This window comes from Erythrolamprus reginae, chromosome Z (assembly GCF_031021105.1).
Source record: "Erythrolamprus reginae isolate rEryReg1 chromosome Z, rEryReg1.hap1, whole genome shotgun sequence".
In the NCBI taxonomy this organism is placed as follows: domain Eukaryota; kingdom Metazoa; phylum Chordata; class Lepidosauria; order Squamata; family Dipsadidae; genus Erythrolamprus; species Erythrolamprus reginae.
In genome coordinates, this window is record NC_091963.1 from 84,329,308 (window position 1) to 84,349,099 (window position 19,792).

The 19,792-nt window shown below is 42.8% G+C and overlaps 1 protein-coding gene across 6 annotated transcripts in view; it reads right to left on the reverse strand.

Moving 5' to 3' along the window:
• Window positions 1–9,277: 9,277 nt before the first annotated feature.
• Window positions 9,278–19,792, reverse strand: part of ZPBP (zona pellucida binding protein) — a 174,077-nt gene continuing 163,562 nt past the window's right edge. For all 6 annotated transcript variants that reach the window (XM_070727175.1, XM_070727173.1, XM_070727176.1 and 3 more), the window contains one exon: window positions 9,278–9,452. In XM_070727175.1, the coding sequence (XP_070583276.1) occupies window positions 9,358–9,452 (95 nt within the window). In that variant the 3' untranslated portion in view covers window positions 9,278–9,357. The remainder of the gene's footprint in view (window positions 9,453–19,792) is intronic.

Consider the following 19,792-nt stretch of genomic DNA (forward strand, 5'->3'; position numbering starts at 1 on the left):
GATTAATGTCAAGCTCCTGGTGGATTGGCGTACTCAATCGATTTCTGCTCTTGCCCTCATGGATTCGGGGGCCACCACGAATTTCCTGGATGAGGAGTTTGCACAGAGACATTTGTTGCCCTTGTGTCCTGTGGACCCTCCGTTGACTGTGGAAACCATTGATGGGTGGGTGTTGTTGTCTGGGCCCATCCGTTTTCAGACCATGCTGGTGCGGATCAGCATTGGGACTTATGTGGAGGCATTACAATTTTATGTCATGCGGGGCCTCCATTTCCCTCTTGTCTTGGGGTTGTCAGGTGGTGTGGTCGCAGAACATCGTCACGTTTCCCAGTTTGCAATGTGTATACCACCATCGTCACATGTGTCCCGCGCAAGGGCCCGTTATCCCCGCAGCAGTGTTACCAAAGGGCCTCGCTGAGTTTGCGGATGTCTTTAATGAAAAAGAGGCGGACCGCATGCCGCCGCATCGCCCTTATGATTGTGCCATCGACCTGTTCCCTGATGCCAAGTCGCCAGCTGGTCGTTTGTACTCTATGTCGGAACCTGAACTAGTGGCCCTCAAGGAGTTCATAGATAAAAATCTGTCCAAAGGGTTCATCAGGCCATCGACCTCCCCTTTGTAGGCACCTGTCTTGTTTGTGAAAAAAAAGACTGGGGACTTACGTCTGTGTTGTGACTACTGGTGCCTAATCGCCGTGCGCAATCGCTATCCCTTGCCACTGATTCCGGAATTAATGGAACGTTTACGAGCTGCCACTGTTTTTTCCAAGATTGACCTACGTAGCGCTTACAATTTGGTTCGTATAAGGCCAGGGGATGAGTGGAAAACATCGTTTGGCATCCGATACGGGCATTTTGAGTATACAGTGATGCCCTTTGGACTCACCAATGCCCCGGCTGTTTTCCAGCATTTGATTAACGATGTATTCAGGGACATGTTAGACCATTTTGTGGTCATATATTTGGATGACATTTTAGTTTACTCCCTCTCCATGGCTAGTCATTTGGGAGATTTGCGCCGGGTTTTGCTCCGGTTGAGAGAGCACTGTTTATATGTTAAGCTGGAGAAGTGTCAGTTTCTGCAGACCACCATAAAATTTTTGGGTCATGTCATTTCTCCAGGGGGCATCGCTATGGACCCGGGCAAGGTGTCAGCACTAAAGACCTGGCAACCCCCAAAGAGAGTCAAGGATGTGCAGAGGTTGTTGGGGTTTGCAAACTACTATCGCATATTCATACCAGGGTTTGCCCAGTTGACTGCACCTCTCACCCAGCTGTTGCAAAAACAGGTCTCGTTCCATTGGGGTGCGGAGGAGCAGTGGGCTTTTGTAGCTCTTAAGGATGCATTCATGAAAGAGCCCTTGTTGCAACTTCCTGATCCATGTCGACCGTTTGTCGTTGAGACAGATGCCTCTGATGTTGCTGTGGGAGCTGTACTTCTCCAGACCCGTCCCGAAGGTGGTACCTTGTTTCCATGTGCCTACCACTCCAGAAAACTCATGCCCTCGGAAAGGAACTACACGATCTGGGAAAAGGAACTTTTGGCAGTCAAGTCGGCGTTCAAGACGTGGCAACATCATCTTGAGGGCGCCCGGCATCAGGTAGAGGTCAGAACCGACCATAAAAACTTGGAGTACCTGCAAACGGCCCGAAAGTTGAACCAACGACAGATACATTGGTTGTTCTTTTTTGCAAGGTTCAACTTTCAGATCCAGTACACACCCAGCTTCCAGAATCCCAGAGCGGATGCTTTGTCTAGGAAACCCGAGTTTCTGCATCCAAAAGAGCCGGCCCCAGTACAGACAATCTTGCCAGCAGCAGCGCTGGCTGCTACCCAGGACCCCGTTGACTTGCTGAGGCGTATCCATGAGATGCAGTGGGGGGATGGGTTTGTGGCACAGAGAGTGAGGGAGATGGTGCCCAATTCTCCCTGGACATTTGCTGAGGGACTGCTCCAGTACCGGGGGCAGTTATACATCCCAGCAGGGCCGCTTCGTGGATTGATTCTGTCCCAATGCCATGACAATCCTGCGGCGGGTCATTTTGGCCTGTTTAAAACCTTGGACTTAGTGACTCGAACATTTTGGTGGCCACGAATCCAAGATGATGTTCACTCGTATGTTGCCACATGTGAACGGTGTTGTGCAGCCAAGTCAGCCACAGGGCCCTCGCCAGGATTATTAGCCATTGCCAATGCCCACGAGGCTGTGGGGAGCTGTGTCCATGGACTTTGTCACACACTTGCCCCCCTCATCACGGTTCACCACAGTCATGGTGGTGATGGACATGTTGACACCACTAAATTGTTTTTGCAACATGTCTTCTGGATCCATGGACTTCCAGATTGAGTTGTGTCGGACCGAGGAACTCAGTTCACGGCACGGTTCTGGAAAAAGCTTATGTCTGCTTTGCAGGTTCAAGTGTGTCTTGCTTCGATCCAGCACCCTCAGACTGATGGGGGGACAGAAAAAAACATTGGCATTCTGGAACAATACCTCCGGTGCTTTGTGTCCGACCGGCAGGCTGATTGGTCACGTTTCCTCCTGGTAGCGGAGTTTGCATTCAATAACTCCCAGCATACGTCCATAAGACTCACGCCCTTTTTTGCTAACTCTGGCTTCCATCCCCGGTTTTTCCCGTTAACCCTGTTAGATTCCCTGATCCCCGCAGCAGAGGACTTCTTATCGGAACTGCACGCAGTTCATGAGATGGTGAAGTGGCCTTTAATTAAGGCCAAAGAGGATTACAAATGGGTGGCGGACCGGTCTCGGCGAGACGTCCCCTCGTTGGCTGTTGGTGACCAGGTGTGGTTATCCACCAAACGCATCGCTTTGGAATTACCTCGACGTAAACTGGATCCACACTTCATGGGCCCTTTCCCGATTGAGAAGGTCATCAATCTGGTGGCCTATCGGCTTACGTTGCCTGCCAACCTGCGGGTTCCCCCCATTTTCCACCATTCCCTTTTGGTACCTGTTTCTCCTGAGTGCCCCCTTCGTCCCAGTGTCCGTTTGTTGCCTCCCCCCTGTGTTCGGGATCATTTGCCCGAGGTCATGGTCCATGCTATCCGGGACTCCCGTTGGGTGGACGATTGTTTTCAATATCTTGTGCAATGGGTGGAGGGTGAGCCTGACAATTGTTCGTGGGTGGAGGCTGTCCTGGTTGATGCTCCTGTCCTTATCCGAGCATTTCATGCCCAATTTCCCCAGAAACCTCGTCCCTTGCGCTGGAGCCAGGGGAGGGGCCTTCTGGGAGGGGATGGTGTTTTGGTTAGCTCTGGCCCAGCTCCTGCCCCAAGGACTGTGGATGTGGGGGAGACATCCACATGCTGCAGGCCTGTTTTGCCCCCGGTGGAATCTGATGATGAAGGTTCCTCTGTCCAAGAAGACATGAGTGACAGGAGGGTGTGGCAGACAGCTCAGAAGGAGATCAATTATCTAGCTCCTCCTCCTATCAAAGAAAATGAGTCCACCTGTGGTTGGTTGGGGCTGTGGTAATTAGTGAGGCTGCTATAAATAGCAGCGTGGGTTTGGCCATTATGGAGGATTATCTGATCGTTGTGTTTCGTGACTGCTTTACTGACTTTGACCTTTGGTGTGCTGATTTTCCCCCTCTTTGAAACTAAACCAGAGCAAAGTGTGTTTCACTTTGTGAGAGAAGGACTGTGAATTGCCTCACAGCTGCAAGCTAAGTATCACAGAACTGATAAGGGACTTGTACAAATTACCAGTTTGTTTGGAGATGAGTGCTCTTTGCTATACCAAAAGAGGGCTTAGTTTAAGTGAATTTTCATTATAAAGAACATTGTTTTGAATTTTCAAACATGTGTGTGTGTCTGAAATTTGTACCTGTGAATTTTTGGGAGGAGTCTACCAGAGAGCCCGACAGAACAGTGTATAAATTAAAAAAGGAGAAAGAAAAAAAATATAAATTCAGCAATTAGAGGATGAGAAGGGAATACTCCAATTTACTTTAACAGGAAAAAAAGATAGCTATGAAATTTTACCAAGCATTATATCAGAAAGAAGAAACAAACAAACAAAAAAAGAATATAGGAAATCATTTAAAAGAATGTCAGTTGGAAGAGATATCTGAGCTCAGTAGAGAAATACTAGATAAAGAAATAACTAAAGATATTACTAATAGAATATAAAAACGTAGTGGAAATTGTTAAAGGAAACATGATTGGCCGGGCAAAGAACATTGGTCACGCCATACAAATGAATCAATGGGAAAAAATTTGGCTAACAAACTATAAAATGACCAAAGCCATTTCATATAAAGAAAATTTAATAAAAATGTTTTATAGGTGGCACATACCGCCAGCTAGACTAGCAAAGATGTACCCAAATCTCAAACCAAATTGTTGGAAATGTAGAGATAAAAGTGATACATATTTCCACATGTGGTGGACATACCCCTTAATTAGAAAAAATGGTATAAAATACCAAATTGGATAAAAGAAATGTTTAAAATTAAATTGGAAATGAAACTCAAAATATTTTTAGTTGGTATTGACAAAGCCATGAAAAAAGAACACTACTATCTGATACAGCACCTGATAACTGCAACAAGAATATGCAAAGCACAGTTCTGGAACAATGAAGCACTGCCAAAGGAAAGGAACTTGATCAAAAAAATGTTAGACTGTGCGGAAGCAGATAAACTGACACTGGAGCTTAAGGACCAGGAAGATACACGATTCCATGAGGTGTGGAAGGAATTTTACAGGTGGTTGAACCAAAGAATGAGTACAATAGAGTTAATAGTTTCTTGTAAGTGAAAAATATCAGCTCAAAATTCAATTGCCTCTACTTAAGAATCATTTTCTACTTAAGAACCTGAGCCCAGAAAAATTTCCCAGTACAAAGGCCCGGCCAGTTTCCTGCCATTCCTCCTTTAATCCCGGCCATCTGGACTACCAGAGGAGCCTTTTGGTGATGCTTAAGTAGACTTTGGCAGTCCAAAGCGAACGAAGCATTTTCCTTTCTCTTGGCACTTGGATAGGGAATAAATCTCTACCAGCACCCAAAGAAAAGAAATGCTCCCAGGAGTCAACCCAGCGAAGGAAAGGCGCTGGCTACAAAGTGAGCAAGCAAGAAGAGAGGGGAGCCCTCCAGCATGGGAAGGAAGAGGCAGCAGGTAGCAGCAGCAGCATCCAGTGCATGGGAGGCAGCCTCGCGCCGGGTGTATGGGAGGCGTGCGCTCCTCCTCGCTGTCTCAGAGTCCCTCTTTTTTTTTTAAGCCTTAAAGTTTACGATTTTTTTGATTCCCCTCACCTCACCTTCTTCCTTCGGCAGCGACTGTCCTCCTCTTCTTCCTCCTCCTCCTCCCACCCAAATTCCAAGCTTTTATTTTTTTCCTAATGGGTTTGCACGCATTATTTGCTTTTACATTGATTCCTACGGGAAAAATTGCTTTTACTTAAGAACGTTTCTACTTAAGAACCTGGTCACGGAATGAATTAAGTTCTTAAGTAGAGGTACCACTGTATATAGAAAACACACTATTATCTCTCAATTTATAACTCTTTTATTAAGTTTCATGTATATAACAGAAAAATTATAAAACTGAGACCTCCCACAGCAATATTTTGGTTGAAGTCAAACAATTAAAACTATAATGTGTTCATGAAAATCAGAAAGTAACTCTAATTATAATCAGTGGATACAATTATGTAGATAATATTTGAGGCAAATATTTGATCACTATTTAGCTGTCTGTCTGGTATTACATGGCTTTTATCAAGTTTACAAATGTAAAGGCTGTCAGGTTGATGAGTGAAAATCCATAGAATGTACAGGGGGTGGACAAAAAAATGGAAACACTTGACTTTTTGGCATCATGTTTGAACATGTTCAAATCAATCAAAACTTGACATATTTTAATGTTTTTTAAAAATTCTGTTATTTGATGTTTTTTTGAACTACTTTTTTTTTTTAACAGAAATTTAAGGAAATTGGTTATAACTTTCTAGAAATGGCAGACCTCTCAGACTTTTAAAGAGGCCAAATTGTTGGTGCTCAAATGGCAGGCGCTAGGGTAACAGAAAGTGCCCGAATGTTTGGCGTTTCAAGAGGTAATGTCTCAAAAGTAATGACTGCTTTTGAAAAAGAAGGGAAAACGTCCTCAGCCAAGCACAGGTCTGGTCGAAAGTCGAAGTGGTATGAGAGAGACAGTTGGACTCTAAAGCTTGTTAGAGCGGACCGCAAGACCACAGCTCCTAAAATCACTGCAGAGCTCAATAGACATGTACAGAATCCAGTTTCCACAAAAACTGTTCAAAGAGAACTTCACAAATCTGGATTCCACAGAAGAGCTGCAATTAGAAAACCTCTGCTCTCAAAGACAAATGTTTCAAAGCATTTAGAGTGGCGTAGAAATACCAGAAATGGTCCCTCGAGCAGTGGCAAAATGTGATTTTCTCTGACAAATCATTGTTTACCCTTTTTCCGACCTCCGGCCATATTTATGTCTGGAGACAGCCAAAAGAATCATTTCATCCAGACTTCCTTCTCCTAACTGTCAAACATGGCGGGGGTTCAGTGATGATCTGGAGTGCTATTTCTTGGAAATCCACCGTGCCAATGATTTCCCTTCATGGAAGAATTAAGCCATCACTATTTAGGAATTTTGGCCGACCAAATTCATCCTATGGTTTAATAACTGTTTACAGAGGGGGATGCCATCTTTCAAGATGATAATGCACCAATCCATAGTCGATTTTATGGTCGATTTTAAAGATTCAAGTAAGAAGTCAATTTCCACCACCATCGTGGTGCTTTAACTGAAGAATTTGCTAAAATTCCTTTGGAAACAATTCACAATTTGTATGAATCAAGACCTTGGAGAATTGAGGCTGTATTTGCTGCAAAAGGTGGACCAACACCATTTTAAAAGATATTTTGATGATTTTTCAAGGTGTTTCCATTTTTTTGTCCACCCCCTGTATTAGCCTAGAGGTTAATCCTCTGCTTTACAAGGCAGAAGCTACAGGATCAAATCCTAGTAAGGGTATGGCTGGCTGATTACAATAGTGTCTGGGGACTTTAGCTAACCTGGTATTAATTATGAGACCAATTTTGCATCAAGTGAAGATTGAACAGGTTCCTGACCAACCTTGTTGACAACCTTGTGCTACACACACACACACGCACACACACACATGTATCTACGTGTACGTACCATATTTTTGCTAATACAGAAAAAGTCTGTTTCTTTTTAATAGTTTTTCTTTTTAATAGTATATTCCAGGCATGAGTTTCATTCCCTCAATGTAGAGATGTAAAAATCACAGACACTAACACATGGTTTCTAGAATGCTTTGTCCATGTTGGAAATATCTTTCTGTGCTGAGCAGAGCTGTCTCATGTTGAGAAGTAAGCTCTCTCTCTCTCTCTGGGATCATGTTGTCTCCCTCTTGGACTAGCAGTTTATTCTTTTATAACCAGTTTTAAATATAAAACATTAATTCTTAACTTGACCTAGTTAATATCTAACACATAGCACACAGATAATCCTGTCAGGGCAGAGCACCTTAATTAGTTTTTGCCCTAAACCAGAAGTAGGCAAAGTTGGCTCTTCAACGACTTGTGGACTTCAACTCCCAGAATTCCTCAGCCAATCATGGGAGTTGAAGTCCACATATCATAGAAGAGCCAACTTTTGACTACCCCTGCCCTAGAAGGATTTCCTTCAACTAATCAAATGATTGAGTTGCTGTAAATAGGTACGTAGGCTTGATTCAATCATTGCTGATTTAACCTTTGCTCTTAGAGTAACTTTTGTTCTAGATACATAGAGAATATAATTTTATAGACTTAAATAATACAGAATAATGAAATGCTTTATTAGCAAAATTGATTTCCCACATCATTGCAATTATTGGTTATAACCTACACATAAAATTTCTGTAATTGCAATTATATCATACCTGCCTTTGTGTACTTGTTCTTCAAGTTTATTCTGCTTATATCCTAAACTTTGATTGTTTGTGTACAGTATAGGCATTTGAGTCCTATATTGCTGAACTGGTGTGCCACAAGGGTCTGTTCTGGGTCCTATTCTTTTTAATATGTTTGTGAGTGACATAGGGGAAGGTTTGGTAGGGAAGGTTTGCCTATTTGCCGATGACTCTAAAGTGTGCAATAGGGTTGATATTCCTGGAGGCGTCTGTAATATGGTAAATGATTTAGCTTTACTAGATAAATGGTCAAAGCAATGGAAACTGCAGTTTAATGTTTCCAAATGTAAAATAATGCACTTGGGGAAAAGGAATCCTCAATCTGAGTATTGTATTGGCAGTTCTGTGTTGGCAAATACTTCAAAAGAAAAGGATTTAGGGGTAGTGATTTCTGACAGTCTCAAAATGGGTGAACAGTGCAGTCAGGCAGTAGGGAAAGCAAGTAGGATGCTTGGCTGCATAGCTAGAGGTATAACAAGCAGGAAGAGGGAGATTATGATTCCACTATATAGAATGCTGGTGAGACCACATTTGGAATACTGTGTTCAGTTCTGGAGACCTCACCTACAAAAAGATATTGACAAAATTGAACGGGTCCAAAGACGGGCTACAAGAATGGTGGAAGGTCTTAAGCATAAAACGTATCAGGAAAGACTTCATGAACTCAATCTGTATAGTCTGGAGGACAGAAGGAAAAGGGGGGACATGATCGAAACATTTAAATATATTAAAGGGTTAAATAAGGTCCAGGAGGGAAGTGTTTTTAATAGGAAAGTGAACACAAGAACAAGGGGACACAATCTGAAGTTAGTTGGGGAAAGATCAAAAGCAACATGAGAAAATATTATTTTACTGAAAGAGTAGTAGATCCTTGGAACAAACTTCCAGCAGACGTGGTAGATAAATCCACAGTAACTGAATTTAAACATGCCTGGGATAAACATATATCCATCCTAAGATAAAATGCAGAAAATAGTATAAGGGCAGACTAGATGGACCATGAGGTCTTTTTCTGCCGTCAGACTTCTATGTTTCTATGTTTCTAACTTGGATATGCTTTCTACATCTTCTATTGCATTTGTTCTTCTTCCCATCACTTTCTACCTCATTGATTGATTGTCTTTGGGCATGTGCTTGAATTAAGTCCCAAAGACTTCCTAAATATTGGTCATCCTTCTCCCTCCTTTTTCATTTAACTACAGAAGGCAAGCCATTCCACTAATTAGTTGCTCTCACTGTCAGGAAATTTCTCCTTATTCTTTTTTGTCACATAGTATTCCTCAAATAAATGTAATAATTTAATATAAATATATAAACTTTTTAAAAAATCCTTTTATTTGGGTTGTAAAGTACAGGAAAGTTACTAAACATAGTGAAAGGATTATGTTAACAGTCTAGTAACAATGTTTGGCTCCATATGCCAGACTTCTGTTGCATTGAAGACAATGAGTTCCTTCATGAGGGTTGAATGTTCCTGGACTGCAAACCACTATGACAAAAGAAAGCAAACAAAACAAAACAAAACAATAATGTCATCAAATGTATTACAATTTTCTGCAAACAAATGAAGATTCCAAATTTAAAGCCATTAATTGCTTCAAGAAGTCTTTTCTACATGTGATTTTATTTCCTAAATTCAGGATTCAGATTCACAAAAAATGGTTTTTTAAAAAGAAATTAAAGGCAGAAGTAAACATAAAAAGTATAAAATTGCCATCATAGGTGAACAAAACTTTGAGAAGACTCCATCAGTTATCTGTAACATATTGTATATAACTAACATCTCTGCCCCATCCCATCATATTCTACAATTTATCTTCCACCATAGGAATCAATGTGAATAATTACAGATAAAGAACATCTGATATTGGATTTGCTGAGGTATTGTGTTGTATGTAAACTTAGATGTTTCACAGCTAGAAGAAAATAAATTATAAATTTTATAATGTTATGGATGTAGTATTGGTCATTATAGTTGCCTTGGTTTGTTATGCAGTTGTGTTTCCAATAATTCTTATGCACAAAGTTATTTAGACATGGTCGTTTAGTGATCTCTTCAGCAAATTAATGAACTTCAAAGAACTTTAGCAAATATAGAAAGATAGGGTGAGGGTCTGCACTGTTCATTTGCTTTCAAGATTAGGATCTTCTTGAGTCCAAATAATCCTCAATTTACAACCATTCATTTAACGGTCATTAGAAGTTACAACACCATTGGAAAACTTGTCCTCCCATTTATGACCATGAATGCATCCCTAGAGCCACTTCATCAAAATTCAGGCACTTGGTAAACACTATGTATTTATTTTGATTGTGCCATCCTGGGTCATATGTAACCATCCTAGCTTGAGCTGGTAGAATATCCATATTGCTGCAGGCACTTTATCACAACACCCCCACCTCCCACTGCACTCAAAGCATTGTCAAAGCCCCCAAGCAATGTTCTCTCTAATTTTTTTTTGGTGTGGGCTGAAAAGTATAATATTTAAGCAGCACATTTTCATACCTGGGCATGGATTGGTTAGAAGCCAGCTTGTTAAACAAATCTGGCTTCTCCCCACCTCCCCTATTGTCTTTGCTTGTGAGACGGTCGCAAAAGGGGGTCAGGTGACTTCAGGATACAGCAACAGTCATAAATATGAAACGGCAGCCAGGTTTTGATCACAGAATCATGGGACTGCTGCGAAGGTCGTAAGTGTGGAAAAAGGAGCATAAGTCACTTTTTTCAGGGCCATTGCGACTTTGAACGGTCAGTAAATGAACGGTTGTAAATCGAGGACAACCTACCTTTCCCCCCTAGATGTTTTCTCTGGAACTTCAAAATGGACTCCTGGTCTGCTTCTAAAAGAGGGCACTGGTCAGACAGATAATCCTCAACTTCTGACCTCAATGGAAGCCAACATTTCTATCTCCTGAGTAAGACGGTTATTAAGTGAGTTCTGCTTCACTTCATCACCTTTCTTGCCACAGTCATTAAGTGAATCCCTGCAGTTGTTTATTAGAAGATCCCAAAAGATGTTCACATAACCCTAGGACTTGGCCACCATCATAACTATGTACCAGTTGTCAAATGTCCAAAGTTGATCCAATAACCCCTTTATTTTTCTAACAAAGTCCTTACTTCCTCCGTCCCTCCATTCATTTCATTCTCCCTCCCTCCCTTTCTCCTTCCTTCCTTGTTCCATTTCTCCTTCCTTCCTTCCTTCCTCCCTCCCTTTCTCCTTCCTTCTTCCTTTTCTTCCTTTCTTCCTTCCAACCTCCCTTCCTCTCCACTTCTCTTTCCCTCTCTTTCCCTTTTCTTTCTTTCTCCCCACTTCTCTCTCTTTCTTTTCCCTCTTTTCCCTCTTTCTCATTTTCTCCCTCCAGGTCTCTCTCATTTCTGTGTACCTTCCCTCTCTTTCCCTCTCTCTCTCATTTGTTTCTCTCTCCTTCCTTTTTGCTCTCATTTATCTCACTTTCATTTGTTTTTCTCTCTTTCCTCTCCCTCTCCTTTTTCTTTTTCTCTCTTCTCTCATTTGTTTCCCTCTTCTCCCTCTCTTTTCTCTCTCCCTTCTCTCTCATTTGCCTCTATTTCCTCTATCTCATTCTTTCCCTCCATCATTTTCTCATTTCTCTCTCTTTCTCTCTTCCTCTCACTCATTCCCTCCCCTTCTCATTTCCTCCCTCTTTTTCCCTCTCTCCCCCTCCCCCCCGGTGTATGTGTTCACTCTTGAACCATTTCCCCAAAAAAGTGAGGACTGGTTTTTCTCTCTCTTATTCTTTGGGTGCTTTTTAACCATAGGATTTAAATCAAGAGTCAGTTCTTTATGTCTTTTGTTTCTCTCTCTTTCTTAATCTCTGCCTCCATCATTTTCCCATTTCTTTTTCTCTCATTTCTCCCACTCTTTCCCTTGCATTTGTTTTTCTCTTCCTTCTCCCTCTTTTTCCTTCCCTCCCCTTCTCTCTCTCTCATTTATTTCTTTTTCCTCTCCCTTGTTCTTTCCCTCCATCATTTTCTCATTTTTCTTTCTCCTTTTCTCTCTCACACATTCCCTTCCCCTCACTCCCCCTCTCTTTCACTCTTGTCTCTCTGCCTCTCTCTTTGCCTCTCTCACTTTCTCTCACTCTCTGTTTGTGTTTGTGTGACAGCGGGGATGGAGATTTTTTCCCTATTTCTACTGTCTCATCTCCTAGAAGCCTCCTCGGGCCTGTCCAGGAACCTCGCCAGGGAGCAGATAGGAGTGCAACAGCTTCCTTCTGGGGGGGGAATGGTGGTGGGGGGGCTCCCTGCACTTCTTCTTTCCAGGGCCATGTGGGGGCTTTAGCGCCCCTGCCAAGAAGAAAGAGCAGCCAGAGGATCAGCAGGGGTGGGCGTGGTCCCCAGAGCAGAGAGCCAGAGAAACCGGGCGGGGCTCTGAGCCCATGGGAGACCCCAGGTGGCTAAAAGGGAAACCTCTCCAGGCACCCCCTCACCATAGACACTGCAAGGCAGGTGGATTGGGCAATGCCAGTTGCAGCTGTCGAGCGGGGAGAAATAGCTCCCGGTTCCAGTGCACAGCATTGGAAAACACTGCGCGGCAGTTTGTTTTTGAGTGCGTGCCCATGCACCGTAGAGGGAACAGTACCACCAAGCTCCCGCCATATCACCACAGACTTCACACTATGGGCGTCCCTCCACCTTTTACCCTCTGCCTACCTCTATTCACTGCAGAACAAATCTCCCTGATTGATATTCGATATGGGACACTTAGTCACCTAGGATACACCAAACATTGGTGAAAGGAGAGCAGGAGGCTGCTTTACCCTGTGACCAGACAGCAGCCTGTTCCCCTGCCCCCTTATGTGCCATAGATCGCTGGTGGAAGGGTGCACCAGCCGGCCCTCCAGGGCAGGTTCAGCCTTGCATTCCTTTTGTAGATTTTTTAAAGTCAAATCCTCAATGATAAAAATAAGAGAATAGAAATAATTTGTTTACTTCTGACCCAGGATAGTATCTCTCAAGTCCAAAGCCTTTATCTACCTTTGGGCAAGAATGTTGATCATTATTTATTTATTTATTTATTTATTTATTTATTTATTTATTTATTTATTTATTTATTTGATTATTGAGATTTATAGGCTGCCCAACTCCTCCCCTTCTTTCAAAGTTTTCATAGATTCTAAAATATTCAGCTTTGACTCAACCTCGCAATTGGCAAAGAATTTTTTTATTTTTTCTCTCCAATCACATGTTTGTTTATGTTTATTTAGATTTGTATGCCGCCCCTCTCCGGAGACTCGGGGCGGCTCACAACAGAATAATAAAAAACAATTTACAACAAATCTAAATTTCTACTAAAAACATTTTAAAACCCCCATTTTCTAAACACACATACATACACACATACCATTCATAAATTGTATATGCCCGGGGGAGATGTCTCAGTTCCCCCATGCCTGACGACACAGGTGGGTCTTAAGGAGCTTACGAAAGGCAAGGAGAGTAGGGGCAGTTCTAATCTCCGGGGGGAGTTGGTTCCAGAGGGTCAGGGCCGCCACAGAGAAGGCTCTTCCCCTGGGGCCCGCCAACCAACATTGTTTAGTTGACGGGACTCGGAGAAGGCCCACTCTGTGGGACCTAATCGGTCGCTGGGATTCGTGCGGCAGCAGGCGGTCTCGGAGATATTCTGGTCCAATGCCATGAAGGGCTTTAAAGGTCATAACCAACACTTTGAATTGTGACCGGAAGTTGATCGGCAACCAATGCAGACTGCGGAGTGTTGGTGAAACATGGGCATACCTAGGTAGGCCCATGACTGCTCTCGCAGCTGCATTCTGCACGATCTGAAGTTTCCGAACACTTTTCAAAGGTAGCCCCATGTAGAGAGCATTACAGTAGTCGAACCTCGAGGTGATGAGGGCATGAGTGACTGTGACCAGTGAGTCCCGGTCCAGATAGGGCCGCAACTGGTGCACCAGGCGAACCTGGGCAAACGCCCCCCTCGCCACAGCTGAAAGATGGTTCTCTAATGTGAGCTGTGGATCGAGGAGGATGCCCAAGTTGCGGACCCTCTCCGAGGGGGTCAAAATTCCCCCCCCCCAGGGTAATGGAAGGACAGATGGAATTGTCCTTGGGAGGCAAAACCCACAGCCACTCCGTCTTATCCAGGTTGAGTTTGAGTCTGTTGACACCCATCCAGGCCCCAACAGCCTCCAGACACCGGCACATCACTTCCACTGCTTCGTTGACTGGACATGGGGGTGGAGATGTAAAGCTGGGTATCATCAGCGTACTGATGATACCTCACCCCATGCCCTTGGATGATCTCACCCAGCGGTTTCATGTAGATATTAAATAGCAGGGGGGAGAGGACCGACCCCTGAAGCACCCCACAAGGGAGAGACCTCGGAGTCTACCTCTGACCCCCCACTAACACCGACTGCGACCGACCGGAGAGGTAGGAGGAGAACCACTGGAGAACAGTGCCTCCCACCCCCAACCCCTCCAGCCGGTGCAGAAGGATACCATGGTCGATGGTATCGAAAGCCGCTGAGAGGTCAAGAAGCACCAGGACAGAGGATAAACCCCTGTCCCGGGCCCGCCAGAGATCATCCATCAACGCGACCAAAGCAGTTTCCGTGCTGTAACCGGGTCTGAAACCCGACTGCTGGGGACCTAGATAATCGGCTTCTTCCAAGGATCGCTGGAGCTGGAGTGCCACCACCTTCTCGACAACCTTCCCTATAAAGGGAAGGTTGGAGACTGGCCGGTAGTTATTAAGTACGGCTGGGTCCAGGGAAGGCTTCTTGAGGACGGGGCGCACGAGCGCCTCTTTATAGGATGATGGAAAGGATCCCCTCCCCAAGGAAGCGTTGATAATCTCCTGGACCCAGCTCCGTGTCACCTCTCTGCTGGCCAAAACCAGCCAGGAGGGACACGGATCCAGTAAACAGGTGGCGGAACTCACAGCTCCAATGGCCTTGTCCACTTCATCAGGTGTCACCAGATCAAACTCTTCCCAGACAGGTGGACAAGTACGGGCCCCAGTCACCTCAACTGACTCATTGTCAGCCGACTCTGTTTTCCAATTGGAGTTGAGGTCCGCCCGGATCTGAGCGATTTTATGAGTGAAAAACGAGTTAAAATCCTCGGCACTACTCTGTAAGGGCTCCCCAACTCCCCTCTGATTAAGAAGGGAGCGGGTCACCCTAAACAGAGCGGCCGGGCGGGATTCTGCTGATGCAATCAAGGCGGCATGATACGCGCATCTTGCCGCCTTCAGCGCCACTTTGTAAGTCTTAATAAAAGCTCTTACATGTGTTCGATCGGATTCAGACTTACTCTTCCTCCATCGCTTCTCTAGACGTCTCTTTTGGTGTTTCAACTCCCGGAGCTCCTCGTTGAACCATGGAGCTCTACGGGGTCTAGCGCCACGGAGAGGTCGCAAAGGCCCAATCCGATCAAGAGCCTCCGCTGCAGCCTTGTTCCAGGCTTCCGCAAGAGACTCCGCCAAACTGTGGACGAGTGCATCTGGAATAACCCCAAGCGCCGTCTGAAAGCCCTCTGGGTCCATCAGGCGTCTGGGGCGGAACATCTTAATTGGTTCCGCCTCCCTGCGGGGAAGGATTGGAGCCAGGAAGTCAAGCCGTACTAGGAAATGGTCTGACCATGACAAAGGCAGTATTTCTAAGCCCCTTAGTCTCAGACCATTACTCAATTGCTCAGAGAGGAATACCATGTCAGGTGCGTGCCCTCCCTCGTGAGTCGGACCCTTGAGTCAGGTCCATGGCTGTCATGGTGGCCATGAACTCCTGTGCCAGTCCAGAGGTTTCGCCGAGTGACGGCAGATTGAAGTCCCCCAAGACAATAAGTCTGGGGAACTCCACCGCCAACCTGGCTACCTCCTCAAGCAGCACAGGCAGGGCTTTTGACACGCAGCTGGGAGGCAGGTACGTGAGAAACAAGCCCACCTGAACCCCTAAGTCCAGCTTCATCAAGAGAGATTCGCAACCCGCAATCTCTGGAGCAATGAGTCCACGTAGGCAAAGGCACTCCCTGGCTATAATAGCCACTCCTCCCCCCCTTTCCTGGGGTCGAGGTTGATGCCATATCTGAAACCCAGCTGGGCAAATTTCAGAGAGAGGAACTCCTCCCTCTGGGCCCAGCCAGGTTTCAGTAATACATGCCAGGTCGGCCTCCTCATCCAGGATTAGATCCCGGATGAGGAGAGCTTTATTTACCACCGACCTGGCATTAAGCAGCAGCAACCTGAGCCCAGGGCCAGAATTACACTCATCACCAGTACCCAAGGTTGCGCTCACAGAGCCAGAACAAGGGATCGTTATTACGCAACGATCCCTCGTTCCCCTGGAACGGCTAACTCTGTGGCCCCCGCCATATCTGCCTCTCCCCAGCAACACTGGGATGTTCTGACCCTCTGTCCCCACAGAGATAGGTGCCTCCCCCCCCTCCTGCCTCTCCAGCGCCAGGTGGGCCAACTATGTTACTTGCATCCTTCCCATTCATTTCACCCATATTGTAACCCCATCCATCCCATCCATCCCATTCATCCCAATCATTCACTCCATACATACTACACCCTCCCCAATTGTCCATCATTAACCCCCCCCCAAAAAAAATTAGTTAAAATTATAGATCAATTTATAGTTAAAAATACTAAAAATTAAAATACTAGTAAAGATAATAGATTTACATAAAAATATAAAATATATAAAATATGGATAATAATGTAATGATTTAGTTGATTAAAATGAGTCCAATCTAATCAGTAGTATATAAAGTGTACATGTAGAGAATATAGGAATATAGGAGTTTGGTTAGCAGCAAAGTCCTATCAGTTCTCAGTTTCTAGTTCTGGATTAATATATGCAAAGTGACATACCATCAATATTGAAATACATTATAATAATCATTTTTTTAAAATTCGGTATTCATAATCCATCCAATGCTGCCTCCTTTACATTTGACATCTGGACAAGAATAGTTACTCAAATTTCTTACAGTATATGTATTTAAAAAGCTATTAGCTAATACAGTTTTTAGGCTGCTTCTTTTCTAGTCATATCTAATCATTTAGGCCATATCAATTTCATGTATATTTATTACTATTACTTTTATGGTAATTGCCCTATAACAAAGAAAATAAAGAAACAAAAATTCCTAATCATATCAACTAAATTGTAAATTTTATCTAACTGTTACAGAGATCAAGAGTATATCAATTCGCAGGGAGGAAAAGAGTCCAAAAAGTTTGTCACATATGTCCCAATAAACCCAATTAATAATATTACTTTTAGTAGGTAAGTTGAAAAATAAAAAGTAGAAGAAAAAAAGAGAAAGGGAAAAAAAGAGGAAAGGGGAAAAATACCTCCCCCCCCTTTTCTTTCATATATCCCTTATAAAACCCAATATAGTCATCATACCCTACACGATTTTATGGTTCAAAAAAAAAAAAAGCCAGTAAAATCCTCAAACCCTACTCTGTTTCATATCACTGTAACCCCAATTAAATCATCATACCCCATTTATTTATTAGCCAATGGAATCATCATTCCCTGCTCTAATTATATCATCATGCCCTATTTTAAAGAATCACTGTGAACCCAGTGGATTCCTCATACCCTACTCCAGCAATATCACTGTAAACTCAGTGAAATCATCATGCTCTATTCTATAAAAATAACTAAACTCAGTGGGATCATCGATAAACATATTCAATTTTGTGGGACAATAAACCCAGTGAAAATCTCATTCCCTAATGTAATGTAAATCATTGTAACCCCAATAGAGACATCATACCTTCTCTATTTATATCAGTATTTATAAATTTATAAAAAAATTATATAATTTAGAAATTATAATCCACATCTAATATAATCCATATAATTCCATAACTTCTATAATCAATATTTCACACTATCATTAATAACTTTTCTTTAAAAAATTAAAATCATCCATTATAATCATCATTATTTTTTATTTTCATAATTCTATTATTCCATTATACCATAATTCATCCATGTGCATAATTCTCATAATCTTTGTTTATTTTATACTTAATCCTTCTTACCTATAAAATTCCTTCTCAAAATTTTTCCACTTTTCTCCTACTAATTGTTGTGGTTAGCTCCTGCCCCAAGGACTGTGGATGTGGGGGAGACATCCACATGCTGCAGGCCTGTTTTGCCCCCGGTGGAGTCTGATGATGAAGGCTCCTCTGACCAAGAAGACATGAGTAACAGGGAGGAGGAGAGTGTGGCAGACAGCTCAGAAGGAAATCAATTATCTAGCTCCTCCTTGGATTCAGAACAAGAGTTAATGATACAGCCACGCATGCAGAGAGCGATGCATAGGCAACAACAACTGAGAGATTATTATCAAAGAAAATGAGGCCACCTGTGGTTGGTTGGGACTGTGGTAATTAGTGAGGCTGCTATAAATAGCAGCCTGTGGGTTTGGCCATTGTGGAGGATTATCTGATCGTTGTGTTTCGTGACTGCTTTACTGACTTTGACCTTTTGTGTGCTGATTTTTCCCCACTTTGAAACTAAACCAGAGCAAAGTGTGTTTCACTTTGTGAAAGAAGGACTGTGAATTGCCTCACAGCTGCAAGCTAAGTATCACAGAACTGGGACTTGTACAAATTACCAGTTTGTTTGGAGACCAGTGCTCTTTGCTATACCAAAAGAGGGCTTAGTATAAGTGAATTTTCATTATAAAGAACATTGTTTTGAATTTTCAAATGTGTGTGTGTCTGAAATTTGTACCTGTGAATTTTTGGGAGGAGTGTACTAGAGAGCTCGACAGAACACTAATATTAAGAATAATAGGAATAGTAATCATCCAAAATAGTCATAAACATTTTCTATTTTCATTATTCTGCTTTTCCATTTTTCATTATTTACCCCAAGAGTAATTTTAAAAATCATAACATATCTTAATTAAGAATTTTTACATATACAACTCAATTAATACTTTTCCATCTTGCTGAATGATTCCCCCTCCATATTTCTCATTCCTATCCCACAATCTGTATTTGTTTTCTTTCCCAATAGTTTCCCTATAATAAATTCCAATTAAATTTAAAATTCATCATTTAGTTCCCATAGATACAAATCATTGTTTTACAAAATCATATTCTTTTATAAATTTATAACTTTATCATAGTCACAGTCTTCTTCTTTAACAATACTACTGCCATCCATATATTCCATTTCCATATTCCTTACTCTATATTGCCAAGATGTATCTTTAATCTCTTTCCAATAATAATATCCAATGCATAATAATACTCAGGCTTTTCGAATGTTTGGTTTTATTCTTTTGCCAGTTGTATCACCATATCTCCATCAGTCAGTTCAATTGTCTCTTCTATCAAAAGTTCATTCATTCCACACAAAGGCTGATGGCATCCTTTCTTCTCAAAAGTAAACATATAACAAGCACATTCCATCCTCACAGCCAAAACAGATAAAATGCTCCACCACCAAGGCCAACATCTGTTTGAAACATAAGCCATAATTCTCCTTGCAATGACTCCTCCAGCCAGAGGATGGCAATCTTTTGTATCTTCCATTATCTTAATCTCTCCTTTTCACTCAGAAAGTATTTCTATTCATTTAATGTAAAAAAAAAAAATAACTTCCATAAAAATAAAAGAAGTTACTTTAATCTTCCAATTTAACAGTTCAAATTCAAAATCATTGAGCCTCTTAAAAAATCCAATCTTGAGCAATTTGCTGCGACCTAAAGCTTTTCACTATTTGCCCCATCACTGAATAGCCGCTTCCGCTCCCATTCCCAACTATTTAAGTTCCATTTTTAAAAAAAACAAATGTCAAGTCCCTTTT